Below are 17,015 nucleotides of genomic sequence, written 5' to 3'. Positions count from 1 at the left end.
TCGGTTAAGAGATAAAATAAATTGTGCAAGACAGGAGGTTTATTTTTAAATCACTGAGTTATGCCGTTCTATGAACGCTATCTATTAGCGTCACAAGTAGGCTTACATTGACACTGCAATGAAGTTACTGTGAAAATACCCTAGTCGCCACACTGCAGCGCCTGCTCAGGGGTAGCACCGAGGGAGAATTTAGCACGGCCAATGCACCTAACCAGCACGTCTTTCAGAGCGAGGGAGGAAACTGGAGCCCCCGGAGGAAACCCATACGGACATGGGGAGAACGTGCAGACTCTGCACAGACAGTGATCCAAGCCAGGAATTGAACCTGGGTCCTTGGTGCTATGAGGCTGCACTCTTCATGCAATTCAAGCCCCTTTCTTTCCCCCCCGCCACCCCACGTTCTTTATAATAATTTCTGAACGGCTGCGAAGGGACGCAGGAGTTACGAAATTTTCAGAAGCTTTCCTCTGTTGAAGGAAGCTGCTTTGAGTCACCCGCTGCGCCGAGCTGTGATATCGTGCTTTACAAATCATCCCATCACCCTCACAGAATCACTTCGCTGACCAGCCAGTCCACTCAAAAGCAACACAAAGTCACAAAACATTTAAACACTTCACAGCACTGACCTTGCCCCGGGGATTAAACAAAATATAAGGGCGGCACGGTAGCACAGTGGGTTAGCACCGCTGCTTCACAGCTCCAGGGTCCTGGGTTCGATTCCAGGCTCGGGTCACTGTGCGGAGTTTGCACATTCTCCTCGTGTCTGCGCGGGTTTCCTCCGGGTAGTCCGGTTTCCTCCCACAGTCCAAAGTTGTGCGGGTTAAGTTGATTGGCCATGCTAAGAAATTGCCCCTTAGTGTCCAGGGATGTGTAGATTTGAGGGATTAGTGGGTATAATATGCAGGGATATGGGGATAGGGACTGGGTGGGATAGTGTTCGGTGCAGACTCGATGGGCCGAAGGGCCTCTTTCTGCACTGTAGGGTTCTATGATTCTATAAAGGTTGACTGTTAAACACTCGGATGCTGGAACACCGCACCATCTGATCCACAGTAGCTCTTATTCAGGTAAGCAAATCTCTCGCCTCAATCCTGCCAATCTTGGCTAATACCTTTAATAGTGTTCATTAGTTCATGAGAGATATTTTGGGGAAAAGGGTTTTTTTTGAGCGGACAAACACAAAAAAAGACATAAAACAGTATTTTCGACAAAGCGGTGGCCAGCTGCCATGATAGAAAGAAAAACAGGAACAGCGCTATTGAAAAAAAGCCAAGGTCCACCTGGATCACCTTCTACCTTGCTGGTGGCTGTCGACAAGACCACAAGATGTAGAAGCAGAATTAGGCCACTCGGCCCATCGAGTCTGCTCCACCATTTAATCATGGCTGATAAATTTCTCAACCCCATTCTCCCGCTTTTTCCCCATAACCTTTGATCCCCTTACCAATCAAGAACCTGTCTCCATCTTAAATACATTCAATGACCCAGCTTCTATTGCTTTCTGTGGCAATGAGTTCCACAGATTTACTCTGGCTAAAGAAATTCCTCCTCACCTCAGTTCTAAAGGGTCACCCCTCTGTTCTGAGGCTGTGCCCTCGGATCCTAGTCTCTCCTAAGGGTAACATCTTCCCCAAGTCCACTTCATTCTGGCCTTTCAGCACAAGTTTCAATGAGTTCCCCCCTACCCTTTCCCCCATCCTTCTAACCTCCATCGAGTACAGACTCAGACACTCTTGCTGTCTGCATGATGCAACAATAATGGAGTTGTTGACTAATATTAGCGATCTATCTCAACTTTACAGAGCCAGGCATGAGGCAAACTGTTTGAGAAACTTAGACCTTAGTTCATCCAAACAGTCTCCTCACGTTTCAAATTACTCATATATTGCAACCCTGAAAATAAAAAACTCTCCAATTTGCACTTAAATGCATCGATACTGAATGTATCCAGCCTCTCCCTGGGAAGTCTGTGCCATAGACTGATCACCCATTCGCTCAAGTATTGTTTCCGTAAATCAGTTTCGAATTTACACCCTTCGATGCACGGCCTGCGCTCTGTGGTTCCTACTGTTTCCTGACAAAGATGAAACAGCTCGTCAGGGTTGGCATCACCCAGTCCCTTTAGAATCCTAAAAAACAACAACTGTCATCTTTCAACCTCTTTACGACCGAGAGCATTTACATAATCACGCCTCCTCTTCCAATCTCTTCAATCACTCCGCTTGCTCCGCCAGAACATTCTCGTAATCCATTACTCCAGTTATGAAGCTCGCCGCGCATTCTAGGAGTCTCAGAACAGTCAGAAATCAAATCTAAAATGCTGCCTAATTGAAGAAGCAGCTTTCCACATTTTAGAAGCATAGAAAATAGGTGCAGGAGTAGGCCATTCACTATGATCATGCACTTTCAGTATTCCACTCTTGCCGGCTTTTCTTGATCCTTTTAGCTGCAAAGGCCACATCCAGCTCCCTCCTTAACACAGTCATAGGATCACAGAGGTTTACAGCATAGAAACAGACCCGTTGGCCCAGCTTGTCCATGCTGTCTAGTTTTTACCATTGAGCTAGTCCCAATTACCAGCATTTGGCCCATACCCCTCTATACTCATCTTACCCATGTAACTGACTAAATGCTTTTTTAAAAAAACACAATTGTATCAGTCTCTGGAAGCTCATTCCAGACAGTTTTTCCACAGGGGCAAAGTGCAAAAACTGCCCTTCTAACGTACCTAATGAACCAGCCCCAACAGCTTTCTGTGGTAGAGAATTGCAAAGATTCACAACTCTGAGTGAAGAAGTTCTTCCTCATCTCAGTCCTGAATGGCTTACCCCTTAATTCTTAGACTGGGACAGCTTGTTCTGGACTTGCCCCAACGTCGGGAACATTCTTCCTGGATCTAACCTGTCTAATCTCATCAGGATTTTATATGTTTCGATGAGGCTCCCTCTCATTCTTCTAAATTCCAGTGAGAATTTCGGTACCAAGATGAGTAGGCTCTGTAAAGCTTGAGCAATGGGTAATGGTGGGACACCCCTGAACGTCACGGAATGGAGTCAAACATTGCAAGTGTCTCTCCTCAAAGGTACCACCCCACTTAACTCGTAAAATGAGTTTTACTGAAATCCATCATGTTGGTGCTCCAAGCCATCGTACCAACAAGTAACCAAGAGATGAGTTAGTAACTTCAACAGAACATGGTTGTGCATTAAGACGAGCTGTGATGTGGAAACCAGGCATCGATCTGGGAGTAAACAGAACAAAAATACCCCATAACCTTCAAGCGACTGTATTTCATTAGCTGGTAATCAAACAGTATATCTGATAAAACAGTCAATTGGAAGGCTGTATTTCCAGGTTGGAAATCCCACAACACAGGTTTAACACCAGGGATTTCTCCGTTTTACCCCAGTCCAATGCTGGCATCTCCACATCATTTCCAGGTTGGGCCACTGACTTTATTCAAGGCTGAGTTGAAAGTTTAAAGTCTCAAAGCACCAGGTTAAAGTTCAACAGGTTTGTTTGGTATCATGAGCTTTCAGAACGCTGCTCCTTCATCATGTGAGATTTCTTACTGTCCCACCCCATCTCCACATCTTAGAAGTTTATTTATTACCATCACAAGCAAGCTCACATTAACATTGCAATGAAGCTACTGTGAAAATCCCCTAGTTGCCAATGTACCCAACCAGCACGCCTTTCGGACTGTGGGAGGAAACCGGAGCACCCGAAAGAAACCCAAGCCAGGAATCGATCTCAGTTCCCTAGCGTTGGGATGCAGTGCTACCCACCGTGCCGTCCAGATTTTTGATAGATAAGGGCATCAATGGGTATAAGGGACAGACAGAAAAGTGGGGCTGAGGCCAGAATCAGATCAGCCGTGATCTTGTCAAATGGGAGAGCAGGATCAACGGACCAAGTGGCCTATTCCTGCTCCTATGGTTCTCACACTGTATCTCTACATTCCCGGAAGTGGTACAAAAGACAATATCGCCAAAGCAAATGGAAACTTGCAAATATATAAGTATCAAACACACGATTCAGGCCTCATAAGCAGAACGCAGCAATTATTTCTCGCCATGTTACGGTTCCTTTCTAACATTACAAATACTTCTTGCAAGATACAATTTGAATTTGCAAACTTGCTGGGCAATTATCAAGCCAAATGTAATTTACTTCATCTGTGAAGGAGAGCCAATATTGTTCAAAACATCGTCATTCCTCTGTGCAATTTAAAATTTTAGTTACTGATTTTTTTTAAATTATAAACAGGACTGCAATTCTCAAACACAGGGGAAGGAAAGTCGAGTGAGAAAATGTTATGTTGCATAATTTTGTTGTGCAAATCTCAAAAAAAATTAAGATCCATAGTTGATGAAGCAATTATACCTCTAATTGTATATTTGCATGAATATTTTATGACCCACTGCAATTGTGATTGCCCACAGAAAATTCAACATTTTTGGCAGGACACGTGGAACCAGTGAATATTTGCTTCACTCTGGTTCTGAGATTTGCAAAATTCTCTTTTTCAAATAGCTACCCAATTCCCTATTGAAAATTATTATCACTGCTACCACCATCCTGGGAAGTCACACATGCCAGATCGTAACTCGCTGCAGAGTTTCTAGTGGAACCTCGTCACCACACTCCGGCACCTGTTCGGGTACACTGAGGGAGAATTTAGCCAATCCACCTAACCAGCACATCTTTCAGACTGTGGGAGGAAACCGGAGCACCCGGAGAAAACCCACACAGACACGGGGAGAACATGCAGACTCAGCACATACAGTGACCCAAGCCGGGAATCGAACCAGGGTCCCTGGCGCTGTGAGGCAGCAGTGCTAACCACTGTGCCACCTTGTTGCCTCATGATGCTTTCAGAGCTGCTGAGATTTTCCAGTCTTTTCTGTTCTTCTTTCAGATTTGCTTTTTTATTTACATACCTCCCCTAGACATGCATTTATCTTTCAAAGACATACAGGCGACACGGGCATTTGGAACTGCTGTTAATATCAGCCTTATCGGGGGGAAAATCACTGAATTTAGTTAGACAGAGATTTTATATAATTGGTATATGCGAGACAAAATTATACCCACAGTTAATGGGTGTACCCTACTGTTCAAATTGCTGACTAACACTCATCTTCAGGAATATGTGAAATCAGATATATTAGAATCCAAAGGAAGAGATCAGTAAAAACTAAATGTGTCAATTTTCTGTCTTGGTGCCCTTGTAAAGCATCTTGGGCCATTTTACTATGTTAAAGATGCAAGTTGGTCTTATAGTGTATTTGATTTGATGTATTGTCATATGCATTGGTATACAGCGAGAAGTACTGTTTCGTGCACACTCTACAGATAAAACATATCATTCATCAGGGAGGAGAGCGCAGAATGCAGTGTTAAAGTCACAGCTTGGATGCAGAGAAAGGTCAGCTTAGTATAAGATAGGTCCATTTGAAAGTTTGATGGCAGCAGGGAAGAAGCTGTGGGTTGGTACTTGACCTCAGACTTTTGGATCTTTTTCTCAACAGAAGATGGAAGGGAGTATGTCCAGGGTGCGTGGGGTCCTTGATTATGCTGGCTGCTTTTTTGAGGCAGCTGGAAGCATAGACAGTGTTGACGGATGGGAGGCTGGTTTGCACGGTGGACTGGGCTACATTCGCGACCCTTTGTAGTTTTTTTGCAGTCTTAAGTTTAAGTTTATTTATACGTATCTCAAGTAGGCTTACATTAACAGTGCAATGAAGTTTCTGTAAAAATCTCTTAGTTGCCACACTCAGATGCCTGTTCGGGTACACTGAGGGGGAATTTAGCATGGCCCAATGCACCTAACCAGCATGTCTTTTGGACTGTGGGAGGAAACTCGAGCAGAGACGGGCAGAGAACGTGCCAACTCCACACGGTCATCCAAGCTGGGAATCAAACCCTGGTGCTATGAGGCAGCAGTGTTAACCACAATGCCACCATGCCACCCTTAGTTGGAGCAGGAGCCATACCAAGCTGTGATACATGGGGAAAGGAGGGTTTTCATGATGCATCTGTAAAAACTGGTGAATCGCAGCCGACATGACGAATCGCCTTAGCCTCCTGAGAAAGTAGGGACATTGGTAGCTTTCTTAAAAATAATTTTCAGAACATATTTTAGAGCTAAGACTACTTTTGAGGTGCGCCCATTTCTGGGGTAACAAATTAAATTACATTTGTAGCGTGCAACATCCCAATGTCTGGAGCTTCTTGATATCCTACATTTAAAGGTGTTGTCTTGTTCCCCTCATTTCAATGAGGCACCATCCATACCTCAATGTGAGCAGGAACGTCCAACTTCCTTCGTTGCTAAATTAGGATAACATCAACGTGGAGATTTCCAATGAGGATGACAACAGTAGGTGGCCAAGGAGAATTGGACACAATGGGGAGAAAATTTCAGGGACTGTGATTTAAGTACAGGGGGTGCAAGAATGACTGGATTCCTCTTTGAGAGAGGCAGTACAAAAATTAATAAGTCAATTTTCTTTTAATATATTCATTCCTGGGACGTGAGCATTTCTGGCTTGGCCAGCATCTGTTGCCCATCCCCAATCTCTTCCAAAGTCACGGCAGCGAACTGCCGTCTTAAACCACTGCAGTCCATTAGGTTAGGAGTTTGCTGATTGCAGCGTTCAGGGACTGAAGTAGTCCACGCTACCTGCAGCCAGACCCAGACAATATTGAGACTCGGGCTGACAAGTGGAAAACCTTGGGGAACGTTTATCTTGAAGAAGAGGAAATCTAACCATTTTATCTCTTGGCGTTCAACAGCATTATCACTGCTGAATCCCCCACGATTAACACCCTGGGAGTTACCACGATCTTAGATACTGCACTGGACCAGTGGTAACACCCTGGGTGTTACCACGATCTTAGATACTGCACTGGACCAGTGGTTACAAGAGGCTGCAGATCCGAGTGCCTCTTCCTGTGCTGCTCATTCTACGTTAACGCAAACTGCAATTACAGATTGAGAAAAGTACCAAACCAAACAGGGAAAGAAAAACTCTCAATACTCTAATAATAAATCAATCTGCTTCATAAAAATCACCAGAGAAATCAGTTAATGATCTAAGAAAAGAGGCTGATGCACCCACTGGTCTCATTAAACACACGGGCAGTACATTTGTTAAATCACTGCTCCCTTAAACACTCAACTGACTGATTCATCACCATCTTCTTCCCTCATTTAATAAAATCAGAATCCTCACAATAGAACCAACCAGTTCCAAACCCCCACATCACTGCAACTCCCAAGATTAATATTCAAAGCGAGATTTTAATTTTAAACTCTGATATGAACAGAGAATGCTGGAAAATGCTGTACGGACGGAAAGGAAGAAGTTCTCAGGATGGATCACGTTTGTGCTCCTTTTCCACGTCTTATTACATTTTATTGCTTTCGGCCTCATTGGATTTTCATTCTCCTGACAAGAAACCACCAAAGGTTGTGAACGTGGCCCAATCCATCACACAAACCCATCCACTGTCTCTGTCTACACTTCCCGCTGCCTCAGAAAAGCAGCCAGCATAATCAAGGACACCCACGCACCCCCTTCCACCTTCTTCCGTCGGGAGAAAGATACAAAAGTCTGAGATCACATACCGACCAACTCAAGAACAGCTTCTTCCCAGCTGCCATCAGACTTTTGAATGGACCTACCTTGCATTAAGCTGATCTCTCTCCATACCTTACCTATGACTATAACACTACATTCTGCACTCTCGCCTTTCCTTCTCCCCGTGTCCTCTAGTGTTGCAGGGGCAATATCAGAAATTGTTTCTTCTATTATTTTAAATTGTCTGCCCATTCATATTTTGTTTAATTTCAGTGTAATACATGCCCATACAGCCAGGCCTCACTAGAGGGGGAACAAAAAAGGGTTAATGCAGACAGCTCGAGGTCTGCTCTGCCAAACTGATAACAGGTAACGCACGCTATCAACTTCTGACGTGCAAGAAATCTTTGCAAATTATGGCAATAATGGGTGGACCAGCATTAAGACAGTCAGGCTACATACAGTCTACGGAAGGCATCGTCTCCTGTAAAACACAATCGCCTAATAGAATGGGGGGTGGGGAGGAATCATTGTAAATCAGTTGGGCAAATACAATGCTCTGACATTATAAATCGGGTAAACAGAACTGTCCAGCAAAATGATTGCAAGAAATCTGACAACACCAGGTTTAAGTCCAATCGATTTATCTGATAGTAAATAAATCAGTTGGACTTAAACCTGGTGTTGTCAGACTTCTTACTGTGTTTACCCCAGTCCAGCGCCATCATCTCCACATCAAAATGATTAACAGAACAATGTAGTTTGCATAATGAGATTAGGAGAACCAACTCAAGAAATTAATATGCTAACATAAACTTCTTCAACCTCAAAAAGAACAGTAACCTCTACGAATCTACGATGGGCAGAGAAAACCCACAGGCAACCTGAGAGTTCATCTCTCTCTCGTGCATGTGGATAAAAACTCTTCTTGAAGTTCAACACTGTCCCCAAGGCTCGACTCACTTTATTGCCCTCCAACACTAGGAAAGGTATGCTTTGTCGGTATAGCCAGCAAGAAACAATACTTTTCACTGTGTCTCAATACATTTGATTTGATACTGTTGCATCAAATTAGTGAAAGCCTTTTCTTTCAGCTCACTGCTGACTCCTACCCTCTGCTGAAAGGGCATCAACCCCAAACATTTGCCGGAGTTTTACCGCCTCGCCCACCCGAGGCTCGTAAGATCCCACCCAAGGACAACAGAGAACGCCATTCTGTGAGCGTCACCCACCACAATTCTGGGGCAGGCACGCCGGTAAAGATTCCAGCCATTATCTCTGCTTCTCTCTCCACAGACGCTGCACAAGCTGCTGAGTATTTCCGGCACCTTCTGTTCAAATTTCAGATTTTCGGCATGCTTTCTTAAACCACGTCCACTGCCCTTTACAGTCAAGGGAACCTTCGCTATAGGAACACGTTACAAACAACAAGACATCATGCACAGAAACAGACCACGTGGCCCAACTGGTCCATACCCATGTTTATGCCTAACAGGTTTATTTGGTAGCAAAAGCCACTAGCTCTCCGGCCTCTGCTCGTCAGATGAGTGGGGAGTTCTGATCACAAAATTCACAGAATTTTGATCACAGAACTCTCCATTCACCTGACGAAGGGGCAGCCCTCCAAAAGCTAGTGGCTTCTGCTACCAAATAAACTTGGTGGACTTTCACCCGGTGTTGAGAGACTTCTTACCCCAGTCCAACGCCAGCATCTCCACATCATGATTATGCTCCAGAGGAACATCCTCGCATCCTCTCTTTGTCACACCCCATCACCCTACCCTCCTAACCCTTTCTCTCTCGTGCGCTTAGCAAGCTTCTCCCTAAACGCATTTATGCTATTCATCTCAGCCACTGAGTGTACACAAGTCATTACAAAAAAAAACATACAACAGCAAAGCAGGAATTTCCACTCTTTCGTTTCTGATCCAAACTGCTGAGTGGAGTTTGCGTCATCCTCAGCCTCAAACAGTTATCCAGAAGAGGCTGGAAACTAGATGACAGCTCAACTCTATATTTATTCTTTCACAAGACGTGGGCATTGTTGGCATTTAACGCCAAAACAAGAAGTCAACCTTTACACCTCTGTAAAGATCTTTATATCTTTACCCAGGTGGGATTTTAGCACGATAAAAGCTAAGCCCTTTGTGTTCTTCAAGCCAGCCTGTGAGTACGTAAATTGTTAAGTACAGAACTGAATTAATGTCTTCATCCTTGATACGAAAGAACCACGTTACAATCAATCAAGAAGTGGAAAAGAAAGGCCAAAATCCTCTCCAGTCGTGACAACGTCTGTAGGTTTTCTTTAGCCACTTATTTTATGGTATTTCTTTTGACAAATCGTGTAGCACTTTGCTCTGAAGTTGTAACAGTCAAACAAGGGCAGCACAGTGGGTTGGTACGGCTGCCTCTCAGCGCCAGGGATCCGGGTTCGATTCCCGGCTTGGTTCACTGTCTGTGTGGAATTTGCACATTCTCCCCGAGTCTGCATGGGTTTCCTCCACTGCTCCAGTTTCCTCTCACAGCCCGAAAGATGTGCTGGCACAGTGCATTGCCATGCTAAATTCTCCCTCAGTTTACCTGAACAGGCGCAGAAGTGGGAACTTCACTGCGGTGTTAATGTAAGTCTACTTGCAATACTTATCTGACCTTGTTAATTATCCCTCTGGTCCTTTCTCTCTAACGTACTTTAAGTTTATTACTTATTAGTGTCACAAGTAGGCTTACATCAACACTGCAATTAAGTTACTGTGAAAATCCCCGAGTCGCCACACTCCCGTGCCCGTTTGGGTACACTGAGGGGGAGAATTTAGCATGGCCAATGCACCTAACCAGCACACCTTTCAGACTGTGGAAGGCATACGGAGGAAACCCATGCAGACACAGGGAGAATGTGCAGGCTCCACACAGACAGTAACCCAAGCCGGGAATTGGACCCAGGCCCCTGGCGCTGTGAGGCAGCAGTGCTGGCTAACCACTGTGCCAATCTCCAAAGTGAAATATTCTTTTGGGAATCCCGTTACTTCCAACTGCGGACACAGTGCCTCCTTTAACTGCAGCCTTAAGGGTGTATTTCAATACTCCAGGTACAAGGCGAGAGCCTTTTTGTCAAAAATCCATGGTACGTCTGCTGCGGAATAAAATACACAGTGTCCAGACCTCATAGCGCAGAGATATCGGAGTCAAAACGAAAAGCGTGCAGATGCCAACTCCATTGGCCGTTTGCCATTTGAACATGGTTTCTATTCCTCAGGCTTGCCAGGTGTCAAAGTTTTAACTTGATCGAAAAGGTTTGCTTTAATTGATCCACTGCTGTTCCAATCTATTACACCAGTCCATTCAAAGGCTGCGCAGGGCAACCCTGGTCATACCCAGATACGATATTTATTGACATGCAAGTTTAAAACCGACTGGGTTCAAATAATGGTTTCTGGTTTAATTCCATCAGCTCAAGAACGGAATATCGCTTTGTGACTAATTTTAATGGAACAGCAAATGGTGAACAGTTATACATCCAATAGCACTGTAAAAGGAGGAGCACTTAAGCACAACAATGGGAAACACCTCCTGCCTATGCTTAAGAAAATTATATCAGCAACCCTGTAAACAGGCTAGCAGTTTGGGGGTCATACTTTACCTGAAATAGGAGACACCTCTACTTTCTCAGGAGACAAAGGAAATTTGGTACGTCTCACCAACTTTTACAGATACACCATTGAAAGTACACTTTCTAGTTGTATCACAGCTTGGTGTGACTCCTGCTCTGTCCAAGACTGCAAGAAACTACAAAGGGTCACGAGCGAAGCCCAGTCCATCACACAAACCAAACTCCCCCCCACTGACTCTGCCACCTCGGAAAAGCAGCCAGCATAATTAAGGACTCCACACACCCTGGACATTCTCTCTTCCACCTTCTTCCATCAGGAAAAAGATACAAAAGTGTGAAATCATGTACCAATCAACTCAATAACAGCTTCTTCACTGCTGCCATCAGACTTTTCAATGGATCTATCTTGCATTAAGTTGATTTTTCTCTACAGTCTAGCTATGACTGTAACAATACGTTCTGCACCCTCTCCTTTCCCTCTCCATGAATGGTATGCTTTGTCTGTGTGGTGCGCAAGAAACAATACTTTTCACTGTATACTAAGATATGCAACAATAATAAAATCAGAAAAATTCTAAACCAGATCAGTCGAGGGAGGTTTTTCCTTGGTACGTGACCACAGATTTTTGTATCTTTTTCCCGACGGAAGATGGAAGAGAGAACGTCTGGGGTGCGTGAGGTCTTTAATTATGCTGGCTGCTTTGCTGAGGCAGCAGGAAGTGTAGACAGAGTCAATGGATGGAAGGCTGGTTTGTCTGATGGGCTGGGCTACGTTTCATAACCCTTTCCATACTATTCAGTTCAACTTGTGGTAACGAGTTCCACATTCGAAACAGTCGCTGGATTTAGACATGAACAAGTCTTGATGACTTCTGTGGGATTGTGACTGATTGCTATTAATAATACCTAGTTCTGGACTGGCCCAGATATGTTTACTCTATTGAACTGGTTCATAGCGGGATAGTTGGCTATCAGTTTCCTCCCTCAACCTTCTCTTGTCCAGTAGTGGGGCGATGGTTTAAATAAACCGCTGCTCCGTCACGCACAAGAACTAGAAAAGCACGGAAAGTGCACTCGCACCCCCAGACTCAGCAGGTTGTCTACTCACAGTTTGATACTCCAGGTTATTGTGCTTGAGAAATTCTTGCTGCTTGTCCTGCAGTTCATTGAATCGGAAACGGAAAACATCCATCTCCTGTTGGATAAACCATCGTCTCAGCTCTTCCCTGATGGCAGAGGGGAGAAGAACAAAAACAAAAAGGAATATTGTTAACAGAACAGTCACATCCACTGCCCAGGCTGGCTCGAGTAACCAACCCTGTAAAAGAGATTGGGATATGATCAGGAAGTCCTGCCTGATGGTCCGACTGCCCCGCCTCAGAGGGTCTCAGGAAAATTGTGAAGGAGGAAGAAGCGCACAGGCTTTCACGGCCACTGGAGATCAGCAGATCCAGTGGTGGCAGAAGCATTGACGGGATCTGCCCCATCCACTGGGCAGCATCATTCACTTTACAATCCAGAACGTGATACTAAAGTTCCACACTGCTAAAGGAGCAATGCCGACTGGAGAACAGGAGATGGGCAGCTTGCATTCAACTCAAAGAGCAAACGCAGCCTCTCAGCAATTCACTACGGGGCACAGCAGTATCGCACAAGCAAGAAAGGTGTGGCTGCCTTGCTGCCCCTGCATTCCAGAGCAACTTCTCCGCAGGAAGCTGGGTCTCAGTCACGGGTCTCCACGTGGTCGATTCTCCATCCCCACGCCATGCTAGTTCAGTCTTTTCCAGGTTTCAGTCATTCGTGGTTCATGGACAACACTGGCTGGGCCAGTATTTATTGCCCATCCCTAGTTACCCTTGGAGGACAGTTGAGGGTCAATCACGTTGCTGTGTCAGACCAGATAAGGACGGCACATTTCCTTCCGTAAAGGAAATCAGTGAACCAGATGGGTTTTTTTCCCCAACAATCGAGAACGGTTTCATGGTCATCAGTAGATTCCGAATTCCAGATTTGTTTTTACTGAATTCAAATTCCATCATCTGCCGTGGCAGGATTCAAACTTGGGTCCCCAGAGAATTAGCTGAGTGTCTGATATGATATATTATTGTCACATGTATTGATATACAGTGAAAAGTATTGCTCCTTGCACGCTATACAAAGCACACCGCTCATAGAGAAGGAGAGAGTGCAGAAGCGGTGTAAAGAAAAATCAACTTAAACATGAGGTAGGGCCATTCAAAAATCTGATGGCAGCAGGGAAAAAGCTGTTCTCGAGTCGGCTGCTGTGAGATCTCAGACTTTTTCCCTGATGGAAGGTGCTGCAAAGCCTAAGTACAGGATGAGTGGTCTCCTTGATTTTGCTGGATGCTTTTCCGAGGCAGCAGAAAGCAAGGAGTCAATGGATGGGAGGCTGGTTTGCGTGATGGACTGGGCTTCATTCTGGATAAGTAGTCTAGTGATAATACCTCCAAACTATTGCCTCTCCTATGGAGGAAAGCAGGATCCAAAGTGTGAGGGTCTGCTTTCTTTCTGTCTCGTCATCAGAACGTTTGGTTCCACAGCACAATCCAGCCCGATGGAGTCGTGCTTCTATTCTGAACAGCTGACAGCAAGTTCCTCCCAGACATTTGTGGGGCTATGCATCAGGGTGTCTTTGAAGTGTTTCCTTTGTCTTGCCTGGTACATTAGCCAACCGTGAGCTGTGAGAACACGGCCAGGCTGCAGCCATCTGGACTGTTTCCAGTCCATCAAACTCGATTTTACAGGGGTTTTGCCTGAATGCTTGTGGAGCTGGCTTCAAGAAGAGCGTTAGCACTTGTTCGAAGACCCTCCTGATGATTCCAGAGGATGCCGTGGAGGCATTGCTGATGGAATATCTCCTGAGCTCTAATGCGTCATTGATAAGGGAGTCCAGCTCCTCACTGGAGTACCAGAATTCTGTAGACTTGCAGAGGTCTTTGTCGGCAAGCACTCACTGCCAAGGCTGCAGCTGATCCAGTGTTGGATCTCTTCTTCACCAGTAGCCGTTAGAGAGAGGTGACTGCCAAGGTGCAGGAAACGTTCAACATATTGCAGAATATCTCCTCCAACATATATCGGAGAGCTGGAATATTGAGTTGGCCAGATTTATTTTGGCAACATTATACAAAGCACTGAGGCCATCACACAACCTTGCTTAACCCCGGTCCCTATCTTGAAAACATCTGTTTCCGGTCTCCCAAGTTACAGTCATATCAACATCTCAATAGAAATCCAATGTATCATGAAGCAGTTGCAGGATTTGTGAAGATGATTCTTAAGGCATCCAAATCACTGGGACATAATTCACAGAGCCTCGAAACTTACCGAGTCAAATGCTTTGTTCAGGCTTTGAACAACATGAAGAGTGCCTGGTGCTCTCAATGTTTGCCTTGGATTTGTCTTACAACAAAGACCAAGTCAGAAGTTTCGCTGGAAGGTCTAAGGCCACAGAGTCCCCGGGAAGGTTTCCTCAGCCACAGCAAGTAGGCCATTCAGGAAAAGGTGTCAGATGGGGCAGCAGATTAGTTAGCGCTGCTGCCTCACAGCACTATGAACTCAGGTTCGATTCCAAGCTTGGGTCAACATCTGTGTGGAGTTTCCACGTTTTCTTCATGTCTAAGTGGGTTTCCTCTGGGTGCACCAGCTTCCTCCCACACTCCAAAGATGCGTGGGCTAGGTTGATTGGCCGTGATATTTTGCCCTCGTGTCAGGGAGATTGGCAGGGTAAATACATGAGGTTGTGGGAATGGGGCCTGGGTGGGTTTTGTGGTCAGTGCAGACTCGATGGGATGAATGGCTTCCTTCTGGGCTGTAGGGATTCTACAATTAGGACAAGTCATCAAAATCTTGCTCAAGAGACAGAGGTTTTGAGGAGGAGCGGGGGATGCTGAGAGTCAGCGAGGTGAAGGCAGGGAATTCCAGAGCTTAGGGGCTAGGCTAAATGATCAACACTCACTGCTCAATGAGCATCGCTGCTGAACTGGAGCCCAGCATTGCAGGAACACTGCGATCTCAGGCAGTTGTAGAGCTGGAGAATATTACAGTAAGAAGTCTCACAACAGCAGGTTAAAGTCCAACCAGTTTATTTGATAGCAAACCCACAAGCTTTTGGAAACACCGTTCCTTCATCAGGTGACTGGAAAGTTCTGATCAGAGAAGAGCGTATAAAAGGCACACACAGTTTACAGAATATTGATTAGAATTGCTGAATAGATTACAGTATCCTGGGCTGAAAGTCAGGGAGGGATTTGAAAACTGGGGCAAAAATGTCAGACATTGAAGCGTTGGGTCCATTCATTCATTTGAAAAGATGAGGGGACAGCGCTTAGCACAAGTTTTAAAAGGGTTTTCTTTTATTGAACAGAACCTAAAAAAAATCAACTTGACGGAAGAAAGAGTGAACTTGAGCACTGGCTTCTCAGCCAGGCTCTGCACTGAACTTGAAATGCTCTAAAAATCCAAACTATATTTTAACCCTTATCTCATTATTGGAAGTGTCGTACGCAGTCTGTCTCCTCCTTAGGAAAACAATCCTTGCAAGCTGCTGCTATGAGAAACTTGTTTGCCTGCATCGTGTACCCTTCAGGAATGCAGTCAATTTCTAGCTAACCTTCCGCTTTCTGATTCAACAGGTAGTCAAGTTAGCTACAGTTGTCCAGCTGAGCAGAGTTAGCTGCATAGGCAGAAATATCTTGAAATGAAGTATTTGCACAGACTGAAGCAAATGAGGGTAACAATACACAGTATCCCTCACTGAGGCCCAACATAAATCAGCAACGGCTGGACGGCAATTGGTGCAAGATATAGGACAGAGTTTCGAATGGGCTCCAGTGCACTGAGCAACACTGGTGAAGACTCGGCAGAGGTCTGCCTATAACCATGCAACTCTCACAGCACATAACATGCATTTAATAAAACACTTTATTGAAACCAGATTCTGAAGGTCTCACATGTCTGATTTTGGCTTGATTTAAAGTTCAGACAGACTCAGTGGAAGCCAGGGACAGACCACTGCACAGCGTGTCCATTCTTACAATGTGATCCAATAGCACCCTCCGCTGGTTATCCAACATACTCCCGATTTTGCTTAAAGCAAAAAAGCTCAAATTTATTTTCTGTGGACGCTTTGCAGCTTTCTTGCAAACCTTTTTCTTCTTAAATTCAGTTACAGAACGTGGGCCTCGCTGGCTAGGCCACCATTAACTGCTGCCCATCCCGAATTAGGCTTCAGAAGGCGGTGGTGAGCTGCCTTCTTGGACTGCTGCCGTCCCAGAGGTGTAGGTACACCCACAGTGCTGTTAGAGCTAGAGTTCCAGGATTTTAACCCAGCGACAGTGAGGGAACAGCGATACGTTTCCCAGTCACGGTGAGTGACTTGGAGGGGAACTTGCAGGTGGTGGTGTTCCCAGGTATCTCCTGCCCTTCCAGGTGGCAGTGGTTGTGGGTTTGGAAGGTACTGCCCAAAGAACGCTGCTGAGTTTCTGCAGCGTATCTTGCAGACGATATAGCGGAGGAGGATGAGAGGCAACTTAATAGAAGTTTATAAGATGATGAGGGGGGATAGATAGAGTGGACGTGCAAAGACTATTTCCTCGGGTGGATGTAGCTGTTACTAGGGGGCATAACTATAAGGTTCATGGTGGGAGATATAGGAGGGATGTCCGAGGTAGATTCTTTACTCAGAGTGGTTGGGGTGTGGAACGCACTGCCTGCTGTGATAGTGGAGTCGGACACTTTAGGAACTTTCAAGCGGTTATTGGATAGGCACACGGAGCACACCAGAATGATAGGGAGTGGGA

General features: G+C 45.3%; 1 protein-coding gene across 1 annotated transcript in view; it reads right to left on the bottom strand.

The window, feature by feature from the left end:
* Window positions 1–17,015, bottom strand: part of prim2 (DNA primase subunit 2) — a 170,665-nt gene that overhangs the window by 145,715 nt on the left and 7,935 nt on the right. The window contains exon 4 of the mRNA XM_080193236.1: window positions 12,305–12,422. Within this exon, the coding sequence (XP_080049362.1) occupies window positions 12,305–12,422 (118 nt within the window). The remainder of the gene's footprint in view (window positions 1–12,304; window positions 12,423–17,015) is intronic.

This window comes from Carcharhinus amblyrhynchos, chromosome 7 (assembly GCF_965287045.1).
Source record: "Carcharhinus amblyrhynchos chromosome 7, sCarAmb.v2.hapA, whole genome shotgun sequence".
NCBI lineage: Eukaryota > Metazoa > Chordata > Chondrichthyes > Carcharhiniformes > Carcharhinidae > Carcharhinus > Carcharhinus amblyrhynchos.
This window is presented reverse-complemented; position numbering and strand designations above follow the sequence as displayed.